Genomic DNA, 16,719 nt, shown 5'->3' with positions numbered 1-16,719 from the left:
TTCATTGGTCTATGGAATCCGATATTCGCCGAATGTGGCCGACATCGGCACCCCGCATTGGCCCAACCAACGTCAGCTTGCTAGCTGGGACCATGGTTGGACCATAGTCATGCTGGTGATGATCATGACTTTTCATCGATTATAGGGCCTATATAACAGGGACCTGGGAACGATTTTTTCAGTGGGGGTGCTGAAATCTCTCCTCAAAGGTGGGGGGGACACAATAATTGAATTTTCCATAATTACACACACACACACACCTCTAAGGGCACCACACACACACCAACCAATCCTCCCCCCACACACATATATATATATATATATACATATATATGACAGTCACTTCTTAGCTTTCTTCTTATAAAAGAACATAGATATATAATGAGATAAGTCGAGCGCGATCGAAACGCGAGCTATTTTTTGGGGGGGGGGAAATTCATGTATTTTGTCCTGAAAAATTGAATATTTTGAGCAATGTTTGTGGTCCTGAACAAGATGCGTATGTAACAAATAATAACTGCGAACGTGATCAGTGCGAGCAGATATTTTTTATATACGCTCTGGTCTGATCGAAAGGGAAGTGTTATAAGGAATGTTTGCAGTTACTCATTAAGACGATTCATATATCACCAATCAAATAATGCGAGCGCGAAGCGCGAGCTGAAAAAATTGACATTCCGACCTAAATACTGGACATTCTAAGCACTTTTTGCAATCATGAACAGGATAAGATGCGAGCGCGAAGCGCGAGCGGAAACAAAATTGAGATTTCAGACCAAAAAACGAGACATTCTAAGCACTTTTCTAATCAAGAACAGGATAGGTATATAAATATACAATTGATGCGAGCGCGAAGCGCGAGCGGAATTAAAAATGAGATTTCAGACCTAAAAACAGGACATCTTAAGCACTTTTCTAATCATGAACAGGATAGGTATATAACTATACAATTGATGCGAGCGCAAAGAGCGAGCGGAAACAAAATTGAGATTTCAGACCTATAATTGGGACATTCTATTCATGTTTTGAAAATCAAGAAAATGATGGGTAATTGGATATATTCTTACATTAATAATGTGAGCGCAAAGCGCGAGCAGAAATTTTTTGATATTCTGATCTGAAACTCCACACTGAATGCAATATGGTTTGAACAGATAAAGAGAAATCAGGCGAACATAAGAATAAAGATTTGATCAAAATCCGACAAGGAATATCAAAGTTATTGCATTTTAAAGATTAGCATTATTCCGGTGAAACAGTTTTAAGCATGTCTTCATTAATATTCAGTGAGCAAACTGGTCATATCCCAAATTGTTCTTTTGTATTTTATTATATAAAATTAGGTTTATTTGATATTTTCCCTTCAAGAACCAAAAAACAGTTGAATTGACAACTGATTTAGTCTATTAGATATTCTTTGCTGCAACTTATTTCATTATAAGGGAGACATATCATTCACACTGGTATGAAAAAATTAAACAATTTTGATTCCATGTAATAACACAAGAAACAGGATAGTGGGGATGTGATATCTTCAACCCGCAAGGGCGGAAATCCCAGAGGGGACAGGGGGACGTGTCCCCCCTACCAAAAATAGTAGGGGGACACAATATCAAATGCCCCCCTACTATTTTTGGTCTTTCATGGAGAAAAATACATCACTTCACAATCGAAATAATAGCTTTTGGACTAAATGACCTTACATTTTGGGTGAAAACTTTTTTTTCTTTTTTTTATGCTTTTTTTTTCCATGCAGGCCCTGGTCCCTCTACCTTTGGGAAGAGATTTCCGCACATGTCAACCCACCTATTTAATATTCATGACGACATGCATATCACCATTTTCATAAACTATTGCTAAACTTTAGAATTAAATAACTTAACTATTTGTTATCAGATTTTCATAAAATTGTATTTGATATAAATATTTTCAGCCCGGAGAAGCCCCAAAACAAGCTGCGTATCTGAATAAACATGCGTGCGCGTGTTTAGAGTTAGCCCTTTAGTATCTGGGCGTTGTAAATACTTTGTTTTTATTATAAAAATCAATAATGCGAGCGCGAAGCACGAGCAGAAAATATTTAATTGATATTCCGATTTGAAAAATTGTGAATTTAAACACTATTTTAAGTACTGTGTCGGAAAATTCTTAAGGGGGTGGGGGTCTACAAAACGTCGTTCATTTTCATTACATTTCTGTCATTCATCAACTTACCACTAGATTTCCAGGAGGCCTATGGAAAATAACACATGCAGCACCCCCACATTTTGGGGTGCTTCACCCCCAGCACCCCCGCGAGTTCCCAGGTCCCTGCTATATAACCCACAATATTCATATGATAACCATTTCATTTGTTCTCGTCATCAGGCTGTGTTTTCAATTAAACCATTCCTTTCAGAAACTGCTAGAAACACATTGGGGAAAGGACAATTAAAGGCCTATTATGTTAGTGTTTTGGCGAGACAGTTTTTTTCAAAAATGTACCCACACGCGACACTGGGATGAGCCCCTATTATTTTACCACCCTTTTGAAATTGCTTCGTTCTCTGCTTAAATTTGAATATGATATGGTATTAATTGATGTAAATTAAGTGAAGATGTATAGGTGTTTAAAAAAAGAAAAACTATTTGAAGAGGCTGGTATTTAAAGGGAAATTCTATGCGGGAACAATCAAAGCAGAAGGCCTATTGTAGGCCCACATAAAAATTTAAAGCCTGCGGGCTTCGCGCTAGCGTGATCAGATTTCAGTAACTACCGGTATTTGAATTCATGTATGACCTTTTGGGAGATAACATTACGTACGTACGTAATAAATACTGCGTACGTACGTGATAATACTGCGTACGTACGTAATAATTATCACGTACGTACGTAATAATACTGCGTACGTACGTGATAATACTGCGTACGTACGTAATAATTATCACGTACGTACGTAATAATACTGCGTACGTACGTAATAATACTGCGTACGTACGTAATAATTATCACGTACGTACGTAATAATACTGCGTACGTACGTGATAATACTGCGTACGTACGTAATAATTATCACGTACGTACGTAATAATACTGCGTACGTACGTAATAATACTGCGTACGTACGTAATAATTATCACGTACGTACGTAATAATTATCACGTACGTACGTAATAATACTGCGTACGTACGTAATAATATTACGTACGTACGTAATAATACTGCGTACGTACGTGATAATTTTTTTTTTTTTGGATGTCAAAAATGTCCGGTTTGGGGCTTCGTAAAATTCAACGGAATTCCGTGGTAAAAGAGAAGTAAAGATACTCTTGGTAAAATGCAAGGCCCTATATATGTTTATATAGGGCCTTGGTAAAATGTGTTTGCTGCCATCTTACGACGTTGTACAGAAAGTGAAACCGCGACGAAAACAACTGTCTTCATCGAGATTCTCCCGTAGATCTAAACCAAGCCTATTCATTTTTAACGCACGGACACGTAAGACTTTGTTTATTAATTTGGTATAGAATAATCCAAGAATTATTTACGTCTCTTAGAAATTGATTGTTGGTTATTGTAGGTTGATGTCTGACATTGTAACGTTACTTAAAATAGCGCTCGTCCGGACTAGCTGCGCCCACACCCATCCATCCCATCGGCACGTTGATGATGAAAGCCCGACAGACCGGGCGAAAAAAAATTGGGGAATCGATGACCCAGCCTGGGCTGGAGGCTCTAGCTCCTGGGGCGGTATTCTGAAAACGTTCTTATCTTAATTTTGTTCTTATCTACGTCACGTTCTCAAATTGGTATTCTGAAAACTTTCTTATCTTTTGTTCTTATCTTTTTCTTATCTTGCTTTCCATCCTATGCTGAGCGCGTAAATTTATAACTCGCGCATTATACTATATACAAAAGCGCGCTAAAAAGATAAGAACAAAATCAAGATACCGGTAGGTGGTATTCTGAAAACGTTCTTATCTTTATCTTTCTTATCTTACGAAATTTATGATAATATTTAAGATAGCGAGAGGGTTATTATCACATCTCATGATGTCCGCGTTCTTTCTTGCTTAAAAATCGATGGACACTGGTAGTAACAGGTATTTCTCCCACCCTTTATATTGCCCGTCTCTTTTTCTATCCTTTTTTTTATTTATTAATTTATATTATATATTTATGTTCTCTTTTTCTTCTTTTCTATCTCTCTGTCTTCCTTCCTTTCGTTCTCCAGTTTGTTTTGTTTTCTTTTGTTTTATTCTTTTTAATCTTTTAATTTCTTCTTTATTTTTCTTTTCCTTTGTTTCATTTATTCTTCATGTTTCTTCCTTTTTTTATTTTCCATTTTCCTTTTTTTTTCTTTACTAAGTCTTTATTTCTGCTGTTTTACTTCCCCTTTTTTTTCTCTCTTTCTTTCCATTTCTTTATTTTTTCTTGTTCTGTCTACCTTTAATTTAATTTTTGCAATCTTTTCATTTCTTATTTTTATTTCTTTCATTCATTCTTTCGTCTTTATATTTGTTCTTTCTTTCTTCCTTCCCTTAAATTTCAAATTTCCCCTTTATTTTTCTATATTTTCTTGGTTTTATTTCTTTTATTTTTTGTTCTTTTTTTTGCTCGTTCGTTCGCTCTCATTTTTTTTTATTTCTGCTTTCTGACACTTCTGTCTCTTTTTTACCTTCTTTTTTTCTTTTTGTTCTTTCTTTCGCTCATTCTTTTTCCGTTCTTTCTTTATTTACTCTCTTTATTTTCTTTTTTCTCTCTGTCTTTCTTCTATTAATTTATAAAAATCTTTTTCTTTATTCTTTCCATGAATGTTTTTCTCTTATTTACATTCATCATTTTTCCTGCCTTTTTATTTTCCTTTTTCGTTCTTGTTCTTTCTTTCTTTGAATTTACCTTTCTTTCGATTTTATCTTTCTTGAGTCTTTATTAGGTGATCCGTCAATCGACAGATCAACTATTAATTTCGTACGAATTTTCTTTTTTATTTATTATTTATTTATTTCTTAATTTTTATATTTCCACCCTTTTCTTGTTAGCGTAAAATCTCAAAATCTACATCTTCAATTTTCTTCAAAGTATCATCAGTTATGGGGACTTGCCATGTCATCTGGATGAAACAGGTTCAAGGTCATCATGACGTCATCTAGACCTCATTTTGTAAAATCACATAATCATATCTTCATTATCAATTATAAAAAATTAACCATATTTACATCACATTAACTTCAGGTCAAGGGTCAACTGCCCATGTCATCAAAAGTCATGTAAAGGTCACGACGTGCGCGTACGCGCGCATCAAAATTTTAAAATGCTCAAAATCACTTTTTGACCAAAGCACGGGTACGCGCGCAAATTTTTGAAATGCTTAAAATGACCTGATTCGTACCCTACTTTGGTCAAAGCCCTACTTTGGTAAAAAAAATGCATTGATATTATAATTCTGAGTAATTTGATACCTTGATCAATATTCTACGACAAGTAATAACGGAATTAGCCTCCATCAAAGTTTACAGCACGCACGCGCGCGCGCACTAACCATAGACAATATATGTGCAAAAACATGCCTATAGATACAAAACTCATAGCTCTTCAGGTAGTCCGTTGACCCCCAATTTTTTTTTCATATTCGAATAGAGTATGGATGGGAGATATGATTTCATGTCACATTTGACCCGAAATTTTATCATGACGTCATCAAAATGGCGTCGGAACTCAAAATTCCCATTTTGCTACTTATGACGTCATCATAATTATGCAAATTTGACTCTTACTCCATAACTATTGGTCAATTTTCGCTCAGTTTCTTATATATTGTAGCCGAGGACTCACTCTATCTAATGAGTTGGCATTTTTACATTTTAAGGAACGGATTATCCCTGAAAATGTCGATTTATAGGGGTATGTCATTTTCGCTCATTTTGTGTGCTATCTGTATGGGAAATGACTTTTTCTCAAAACTGGATTTTACATTGCTCTATTTCGCGAGCCATATCTCCATTTGTTTTTGTCGGTTTTCTCTGAGCTTGGAGTATGTTGTAGCTGAGATTGTAAGCTATTGCAGGTGTGGTCTCCATTTTCCGATCAGATGCCGGGATCATGCCCGTATTTCACTTGCAAAATTGGATTTGAGATCCTATTGTTTTGCTTATGTGTAAGTCTATGGGAAGTGTGTAGCTCAATGGGTAAGGCATGAGACTTGCGTCCTTAGGGTCCAGGGTTCGAGCCCAGGGGGCCGGGGTGAACATGAGAATTTTTTTTCCTTTTTTTTCTTTTCAACATTTCACAAATGGTCCTTTATGACCATTACAATGTATATCAAATAAAACATTGGACAATAAAAGAGATTAAAATCCCTTTTAATGTACAATGTTCCTGTACAATATGTGTATGACCTAAACTTTTTCACACAACTTTTTCATTTCCCTCTTTTTCAAGAGTATTCAACACGTTCTTTTCGTAAGAGAAGTTCAGTTTTCATCATGATGATCATATTGATCTCAATAAACATGCTGATTGTCTTCGTGATCATGAAATCAGAGACAGATCACCTAATTCGTCCTCATGACGAATTAAAATTCTAGTTTTTGTTTTAATTTCTCTTTCATCTTTTCTCTCTTGTATTTTCCTTTATTTCTATATTTCTGTTTCATTTTCCTTTTTTCTCTCTTCCTTCACTTTTTATTCCTTTTCTCTTTCTTTCATTTTTACTTTCTTTCGCTCGTTTTTTCTGTTTTCCTTTTTCGGTTCTTTATTCCTTCATTTTATCCTTTTAAAGGGGAATCCAACCCAAATAAAAACTTGTTTTTATAAGAAAAAGAAAAATCAGACAAGTTGATAGGTGAAAGTTTGAACAATATTGGACAAACAACAAGAAAGTTATGAATTTTTAAAAGTTGTAAATATTGGTAATCACCATACCCATGGAGACTTCAAATTGGCTGCATATGGGATGTCATAATGATGTATAAAGGCAAGGACTACTCTTCCATGTACACCAATACATATTATGGCTAAAATGTCGTTTTTCCCAAAAGTTTTATTTCAAATTATATTTTTCTTTCATGAGGACATAAAACAATATCCTACCTGGATTATATTTAGATTATTGCCCCAGGGGAAGGGGTACTTAGGAGAAAACCACAAATCCCTGATTATAAAGTACATGGCCTATGGGAAAGTTGTCCTTGCCCCTTGTCATAATTTACTTACCCAGTTGCCAATTTGAAATCTACATACTGTTAGTGATCTCAATTTTAAAGCAGCTATAACTTTCTTATTGCTTGTCCGATTTCTTTCAAACTTTCGCCATTCTGTTTAATTTATTTTTCTCCTTCCCAACACAACATTTTATGGCCAAGGCTGGATTCCCCTTTAAGCCTTTTATTTGTCCTTCTCCGTCTTTTCCCCTTTAAGTTTCTTTCCTTTTCTTTCTTAATTTTTACCTTCATTTTTTATTGCTCACTTTATCATTGAAAATCGTTCTCTTTCTCCTTTTATTTCTTTTATTCATTCTTTTTTCTTACTTTTAATTTTTGATTTTCTCTTAAATTCTTTTTGCTTGCTTTCTTTCGTTTACTCTTTCTTTCATTGTTTTCTGCTTTGTCCCTGTCATCTTTTTTTTTTTTCTGCTTCATTTTGACCATTTTCTGTCTCCTTTCTTACCTACTTACTTTCTTTCTTCCTGTTTTATTCTTTTTTCGTACCTGCTTTATTTACTTTTTTTCTTTAATTTCTTTCTTTATTTTGTGCACGTGTTTCGAAATAATAATCAGTCATTGCGTATAAAATGCCTATTTCGCGCAATGCGCCAGAAAAAGTGTACGCGCAGTGCCCATGATATTCTCTTGACATAAGGAACACTTCTATTGGTTTAACTGCCAATATAAAGCGCATTTTGATTGGTAATATCTTAAAAATGGGCGTGTTGAAGATAAGAAGGGGGCAGTCCCTACAGAGATAAGAACGCGTTACGAAGATTTTCAGAATACCGATTTGCAATGATTTTAGCGTCTTCTTATCTCAATGAGATAAGATAAAAGATAAGAACAAAGATAATGAACGTTTTCAGAATACCACCCCAGGAGAGTAAAAGTCATTTACTTACGTAACTTAGGCTTACTCTCCATGGAGCCTGGGACGGGATGGTATAGACCCACACACACCAAGTATTTTGGAGACAACAATGTTGCTCCAAAATACTTGTTCTCTTTAACTTACTAAGTAATAGTAATACTAAAACAGTAGAGGCGCACGGCCAATATGGGAGACTCTCCAATATGGTAGACAATCTCCCATATTGGAGACTTGCTTTGCCAAAAAACAAAAGAAACAACATCAACAAAAGCATAATTTTTTCCACCCAAAATTTTGTCTCACCGAGGTCAAAAGCCCATTAGTTTTGTGTGTGGATGACAACAAAAATCCTTATCAAAACAAAAGTAGACAGTGAATTTTTAAAGTAAACGGTGAAAAGGGGTAATTTTTCATGAGGAATCTGCTTATCACATTTTTATTTGCCGCCAAGGTAATCCTTTTGCAGCAAATGTAAACAAAGGAAACTGGTCTCCCAAACTGGAGACTCTGAAATTGGATACCCAAATTCTTTACAAAAGTCTCTGATATTGGAGATAATCTCCCTCATGGGAGACAGTCTCCCATAGTCTCCCACATTGGCCGTGTGCCTCTACTGTGAAAACTTATGGGCTACAACTTCATTTCCCCCTGAGACTGAGTCCCTGACTAGGACAGGTCTAGGAAAAAATAAAATTCTTTTTTACACGAAAAATTATATAAAAAAAGAAAAATCATGTAAGAAGATGAGCTATAGATCTACTCACAGATGTTATTATCGCCATCTTGCCGTCTTTGTTATCGTAGCCAAAGATACAGACATGTATAGGCATGAGCAGTGGCCAGTGCCAACTTAGAAGTTAGATTTAAATACTTGCGTCGGACGATAAATATCATGGATTGTAAAATACTTGCATCGGCTAATGAATATGAAATCACTTCATGATATTTTACGATTCATGATATTTATTGGCCGACACAAGTATTTTTTTTTAAATTTATTTTTGAATTATTATTCAGTAGTTTTCAAAGTCCGCACAGCTCCTATATACATGTATATATCAAGTATTAATAAAACTCTGAAGGTAATTTTAGAAATGTTGCAGTTTGGTGTGAGGTAAGGTTTTGTGCTGTGTGCTGTGTGCTGTGTGTGCAGGGCAGTGGTTGTGTGTCCTAAACTTTCCTAAAATTTCACTTTTTTGAGTTTTTATCTTCACAGTTTTTACTTGTGGCCAGTATTAATTCTCATTTAAGGACCTGGAAGTACTTTTTTAGGGATATTCTGATGTTGATGAGGAGTTATATCCAGCAATTTTTTGGACATACTGAGATCCTTAGGTCAGCCATTTTGGTGTAGTCCCAGTAACTGTGTTTTGTGACATGTTATGACAGCAAAATATCTAGGTGAACAGAGGTGAGAACTTGCTTTTTATCATCATTGAGAACTGAAAAGTACACCCTTGCTTCAGTTAAGCTATGCTTACTCTTTGTGGCCAGTGGAGAGATACAGGATTTGTGAGCTTTTTATGAATTTTTATACTGTTCTTCATTTATTTTATGGACTTTAAAAAATTTGCCATTATTAGTATTAGTATGCACCAGTGAGAAGGATCAACAATTCCATGTACCTATTGGCTATTGGAGCTTAAGGAGTCATTTGGTATTTTCTTTTTCCAATTCTTTTGAATAATTACTGAGAGAATCATTGTGGAATTTGTACGTTCTGCTCTTACACCGTGTTTTCTCCATGATGGAGCCACTGTTACTGAGGCTATCATTTCTGATACTCTTAACTCTTCATATCTATGATTCATTGTGCTCGAACTCAGCAGAGCAGAATATCAACAGCATCCTTTCATCAACTCCATTTGAATTGAGGAGAAACTACCAAAGAAAGAATTTCAACAGATTACATGTACCAGAAGTAGGTCATCTCCTAGAGTCTGATGGCAAATGCTTGAGGAGTAGAAAAATGATAATCCTCTCTCTACTCCTGAGTGGTAGACTTGAGCTTAATCCCGGACCCAACACGGTTCTATTCCCATGTGGCCAATGTGGGCATGAAGTTAAAGATGATGATGCTGGTGTAGCCTGTGACCACTGTAATGTCTGGTTTCATTGCCAATGTATGGGAATTACTGACAGCCATTATGAAGCACTTTGTAATGACTCTAACATTTCCTGGATCTGCAGTTGTGGACTTCCAAATTTTTCGCATGGGTTATTCAGAACCTTCATCTCTGTTGACACATCGAATTCCTTTACCCCTCTCATGACTGACGAGTCCTCTAGTCCATCAAGTCCTGATAATTCAAGCGTAGATAGGTCTTCCTTTTCTCCTCGGCTGACCTCAACGCCATTGAGAAACGCCCCAAGAGCGAAGAAGAAGTCCAAATCTCGTCGAACAAAGCTTCGTGGGATGCAAGTTAACTGCAATGGACTGAAGTCTGAGAAGAGCAAATTGGATTTCCAGGCTGCTCTTGCCCAACATGATCCAGACATAATACTTGGATGCGAATCAAAACTGAATGCTGACGTGCCGACATATTCTATCTTTCCAGAAAACTATGAAGTATACAGAAAGGATCGGAATGCATTTGGAGGTGGTGTGTTTGTTGCAGTGAAGAGGGACTTGGCTTCAATCAGGCGTCCTGAGTTTGATTGCTCTGCAGAAGTATGCTGGGCTTCCATAGACTTTGTCAAAGGAGGGCTGCTCTATCTCGGTAGCTTCTACAGACCACCCGGTTCTAAGGATGAGGTGATTGACGAATTACAAGGTAGCATCAGTACTATCTTTCGAAAGCACAGGAAACTGCCTGCTTTAGTCCTAGCGGGAGATTTTAATCTACCGGATATTGACTGGTGTAAAGTTGTAACATCGAATCCTAGAACTCATGCAATTCATTCTCACTTCCTCAACTTTGTGAATGGATGTAGTTTAACCCAGATGGGTAGGGAGCCTACAAGACCGGCCTCTGGAAATATCTTAGATCTTATACTCACAACTACACCTGATGCTGTGAATAATACCCAAACAAAACCTGGGATCAGTGACCATGACATCACCCTGTTTGACATCAATATGCGACCCAAACTCCAAAGAAAACCAGTGCGGAGAATTTACCAGTATGACAAAGCTGACAAACAAGACATTAAGGAGCACTGCTCTCAGATGTCATATGACTACTTTGAAAGATCTCCTGAAGACATCTCTGTAGAAGATAATTGGATATTCTTCAAGACTTCTCTTTTGTCAATCATGTCTCACATTCCCCACAGGAACTCGAGGCCCAAGACAAGCCACCCGTACATCACCTCGAAGATCATACGGGAAATGAATAAGAGGGACAGGCTATACAAGAAGGCAAGACGTTCAAGGTCACATTCAGATTGGGAAACATACAAAACAAAGAGAAATTCTGTTCAAAGAGCAAAAGAATCAGCTCACAGTGAATACCTTCAAAATGTTGTTGGAGGAAGTCTTATGACTGACGCAAAGAAATTCTGGAGGTACGTCAAAGCTCAGCGGAGAGAGTCGGTAGGAATCCCAACTTTAAAAGTGGGAAATGTTTCCTATGTATCCAATGAGGAGAAAGCTAATGCTCTAAATGCTCAGTTCTCTTCAGTTTTTACACATGATAATACTTCATCGGTACTACCAGACAAGGGTCCCTCACCGTACACACCAATTGAAGATCTCTTCATCAGCTTACGAGGAGTGAATAAACAACTGAAAGAACTTAACACCAACAAAGCCAGTGGTCCAGATGAAATACCTGCTAGAATGTTAAGAGACTATGCAGATGAGATTAGCCCAGTCCTTACTCATCTCTTCCAACAATCCTATGATGAGGGAATTCTTCCAAGTGATTGGCTAAGAGCTCAAGTGGCCAGCATCTACAAGTCTGGCGACAAGAGTAACCCAGCCAATTATAGACCGGTGTCACTCACATGCATCTGCTGCAAGATCCTAGAGCACATTGTATTGAGCCACATGTCAAAATACTTGGAAAAGAATAACATCATCAACCCAAACCAACATGGATTTAGGAAGGGACTGTCATGCGAAACGCAACTTGTTGAGGCCATCAATGACTGGGCATACAACATCGACCAGCAATGTCAGACAGACGCCTTCTTTCTCGACTTTAGTAAGGCCTTTGATAAGGTATCACACAGGAAGCTGCTCTACAAATTGGAGTATTATGGCATTACTGGTCAAATGCATGGATGGATCCAAGCTTTTCTATCAGGCAGATCTCAGTCAGTTCATGTTGATGGAACATCCTCACCACGAGCCAGTGTACTCTCAGGCGTGCCGCAAGGCTCAGTACTCGGGCCTGTGTTATTCCTGCTGTACATCAATGACATCTGTGAATGCATCTCATCACCAATCAGACTCTTTGCTGATGACTGTGTGCTGTATCGCAAGGTCAAGACAAGAGCTGACCACGCAATTCTCCAGCGAGATCTTTCAACATTATCAGATTGGGCAAAACTGTGGGATATGTCCTTCAATGTCAAGAAGTGTGCCCACATGTGTATCTCATTGAAACGACAACCCTTGGCTTGCAACTTTACCATCAGTGACCAACCTGTTCCAACGGCAACCTCCTGTAAATACCTCGGTGTGACCATCACAGACAACCTGAGTTGGAACTCCCATGCACAGAAGATATCCTCCAAAGCTGCTCGTACTCTTGGAATCATACGTCGAGCATTGGGTAAATGTGACCTGAAAGTGAGAGACATTGCGTACAAGCAACTTGTCAGACCTCAACTTGAGTATGCTTCATGTGCATGGAATCCTCACATACAGAAAGATGTAAACATTATTGAGAACATTCAGCGTCAGGGTGCTCGGTTTGTCCTTCATGACTATAGCAGAGAATCCAGTGTAACATCGATGTTGTCAACTCTTCACTGGGATACTCTCCAACACAGACGCCTTCTTAGCCAATGTGAGATGTTCTACAAAATTCATCACAATTATGTTTACATCAACATGCCACATCAGATTAAGTTAAGCAGCAGTTCTCGTCCACAACGTTCACAACACACTGGACATCAGCTCAAGTACACCCAGCCTTTTTGTAGAGTGAACTGCTACATGTACAGTATGTTCCCAAGAACCATCCGTATTTGGAATACTCTCCCAAATGCTGCTGTAACTTCGACCTCTATAGCTGGCTTCCGGGGAGCAACATTGCCTATCATTCAGCAAATGTTGCCTCCCCCTCCCCTTAAGATGCTGTAAGAGGGACACACACGCACCACCCGCACACTGCACCTAGCACACTGTATATAGTGCACCAAGAATACCACCACAGGATCACCACATCACCTGAAGCACTGGCAGCACCTGACACAGCACAACCCTCTCCAGGACAGCGTGTACGCTTTTGGGAGAGTACTTCTTCAAGATTCAAGGTTCATTACTCTACTACTTCTATGAAGTTTTATGTCATTTTGTATGCCTTGAATTATGTCAAAGATGGGAACCTTTTGACGTGTAAAAAAGTCACATATTAGTTTACCGAAAGGCGGTAATTGTCTTATACTTTAAATTCATATTGTAAATTTTTGTGGTATTTCATTTTGATTCATAAAATTAGAACTTAGAGATGCAACAATACTGTATTGTTTTCTTGGAAATGCCTTTAAAAATGTCCTCAAAATGTTAATAAGTATGATTGGACATTACATCCTTTGACACCACCTACAGTGTACGTAATTTGCATATTCACCCCTTTTAAATCATAGAAAATCTAAACAAATCTTTTGCGATTATCAGTGGGACATGGACCCCGAAAATTTTATTTTGGGGGTCCATGTCCCACCTAGATTTGTTTCAATTTTCTATGATTTAATGCTCAGTTAACCAATTATTCTAATTAGTTGCCCCAAGTTACCATAAATTTGCATATCATTGAAGTGTTAAAATTCAACATGAAGACTTTCTTATCCCACCTTAACCCAGGGAGCTCCGGCCGCGAAGCAGGACGGAGCCCAGGACTTGTCCGTGTAATATTAGGCAGACATGGGTACTCTCCAAAATGGGGTAGTATTGGGTCGCAATGGCCCTCCAAATAAAGGGGAAAAAATAAATTATGCACTTACCTCGATTATATGGATGAAGGTCTATATTTTCTGACATTGAGGCAGAAACTCGACCCTCGGAAAAAGGAAAAGTTAGACCTCTATGTAGCATTCGTTCTCGGTGTCGTTCGGCCATTTTGTTTTCAATTTTGAAAGAAGGAGAACGAATGAGACAGAACTTTTCCTTTTTTGCATGATCTTTCTTTAACAGCGCATTTGATTGGATTAAACAAATGTAGAGTGGGAGGAGCTGAAGATAACACGCAGATAACACGGTTTTTAGAATACGGATTTGGGGGCAATATTTTCTCACTGGGCAAAATATATCCCTTGGGTAAAACATAACATGTATACTCCCTCAGAGAAATGAAGATTCAACTTCCCTTGGCACTAGGCAGGCAATGTCTGTATAAACTATTAAAATGAACTTTGAATGTTATTTTGATAATGAAAAGTTTGAAAAGGGAAAGCAGAACACGAATCTATTGATCTTGCATTGTGTCGCAGGTTCTGAGGCAACCAGGTAGCCGTTTATCATCAGCACACCCCATCAGAGACAGACGCAAGCAAAGTTGCCAGCTGCTGTGCTGCTGGCAGCACAGGTAAAGAGCGCCCTCATGTGTTCATGAGCTGCTGTGCCGGGTGCTCTATGTTCAAGAGGCGACGTGACGCCGGGGTCAACAATCACCCGGTGGTGTCTGCAGAACAGAATGCTGCTCCACTCCGCCGCTCCACCCCAAAGCAAGAGGAGTCCATTGCCCACCATAGCAACAACTCGGCCCAAGTTAGAGTAAGTTACAGCAGCATTTAAATCTGCAGGCACAGACAGAGAATTAATACACTGAGTATTTACATGTATTTGTGACAAGCATAGCACAAGTTTACACTTGCTGAGCCTAGATTTGAGGACATTCAGTACATTGCACAAATCTCGGGCTGTAAATAATTCAGACCCCTTTCTTCAAACATTAGTGTTTGTGCCTGTGAACTATTATAAAGTAGTCCGCCAGCTTCACATAAATATTTGCTTGCATGAGCAGTCCAGTGGCAAAAGGACATCACTTTGAAATAAAATTATGTGTAGATAAACTTGTGATTGAAACTAAATTTTATCAAACTGTTTTTGGACCTGTCTTGTCACATACTGAATGTAATTTCAACCTCCAGATTGAGGGTAGCCATGAGGAAAATGCCATTTTATTTTTATAATAAAAAACAAACTGAAAAACCAATCATTTTCACTCCACAGTGTCAAAGATGTTGCACATGTATATTATACCAGTAATTTGAACTTTATATAAATAGCTCTCTCAAATTGTGAGGGATATATATTATATACCACAAATACCGGAAATATTTTATCACAATTCACAATTTTGTTTGAAGCAGAAATAAGATATCTTGAGCTCTAAGCACATGTGCATCACCAACTTTAAGAAAAAATATTATTGATCATGATCCTTTCCTTGTTTCTTCTTGAAAAAAAAAACACAGGAGAAATTTGTTTATCCATTTTCTTCCAGGGCTTTGAAAAAAATGCTCATCGGCCCACCTAGCTTATCAGGAACTGACTTTTTTTGAATTTATGTGTAAATTCACCCGAAGGCCAAAGCCCCAGTACACTGGAGCAGAGCTGCCATTTTTAGTAGGATATGCTTTTCACACTGCATATCCTTATTAAACCCCGGAATATCCTTAACCCCGTACCCGGTAATATCTTTTTTATACGCCCGTCCTACGGGATGTATTATATTGTATCATGCTCGGTGTCCGTCCGTTAACATTTCCTTCCAAACGCGATAACTTCAGTTTAACTTAACCTAGGCTCATATACTTTGATGTGTATGATACTAGCATGGATCCCAGAAAGCCTAGATTGATTTTGAGGTCAAAAGGTCAAAGGTCAAGATCACAGTGATATGTTTTCATCTTACCCTTAGAACTGCAGTCCTCGTAAACGCAAGAACTTTAGTTTAACTTAACCTAGGCTCATATAATGTGGTATGTTTGATATTAGCATGGATCCGACGAAGCCTATCAGTTTTGAGGTCAAAGGTCAAGGTCACAGTGACATGTTCTCATCCTACCATTCTGCAGTCCTTGTATTAAAAAAGCAATAACTTCAGTTTTAACCTAGGCTCATATGATTTGGTGTTTATGATACTAGCATGGACCCCATGAATTCTATTGATGTTGAGGCCAGAAGGTTAAAGGTGAAGTTGCCCCCTTCCACTTTTCTTGCTTGACCAATCCATTTTCCATGTTACAGGCAGGCATATTATGTGCTCGCCTTAATAGCGACACTCGTGTTTGGTTTCACACAGTCTTCCTTAACCCCGTACTATTTGCTTAGCCAGGGTTAACGCCTTAACGCCGGACTACCGGTATTTATTGCACAGCTCAAGAATATTGATGATCATGAATTTGCCACACAGAACGTGATTAATGTGCAATTTCGACTTCTGTGATTGGCTAATGCCTAGCCCCACTTTTCCTTAGCCCAGTTTCGTCTCACACTGCATCTCTTAGCATTGCAGCTGTGGTGCTAGCACCGCAATAAGCCT

General features: G+C 38.0%; 1 protein-coding gene across 2 annotated transcripts in view; it reads left to right on the top strand.

Annotated features, from left to right (window-relative positions):
• Positions 1-9,335: 9,335 nt before the first annotated feature.
• The window catches only part of LOC129280723 (uncharacterized), a 36,108-nt gene continuing 28,724 nt past the window's right edge, over positions 9,336-16,719 (top strand). Inside the window, exons 1-2 of one of the 2 annotated variants that reach the window (XM_064111840.1) lie at positions 9,336-9,470; positions 14,663-14,945. In XM_064111840.1, the coding sequence (XP_063967910.1) occupies positions 14,781-14,945 (165 nt within the window). In that variant the 5' untranslated portion in view covers positions 9,336-9,470; positions 14,663-14,780. Of the gene's footprint in view, positions 9,471-14,662; positions 14,946-16,719 lie in introns of those variants that run through there. The other variant, XR_010296192.1, reaches the window with a different exon arrangement.

This window comes from Lytechinus pictus, chromosome 17 (assembly GCF_037042905.1).
Source record: "Lytechinus pictus isolate F3 Inbred chromosome 17, Lp3.0, whole genome shotgun sequence".
Taxonomy (NCBI): domain Eukaryota; kingdom Metazoa; phylum Echinodermata; class Echinoidea; order Temnopleuroida; family Toxopneustidae; genus Lytechinus; species Lytechinus pictus.
The sequence above is the reverse complement of the archived record's forward strand: the minus strand, read 5'-3'. Positions and strand labels throughout refer to the sequence as shown.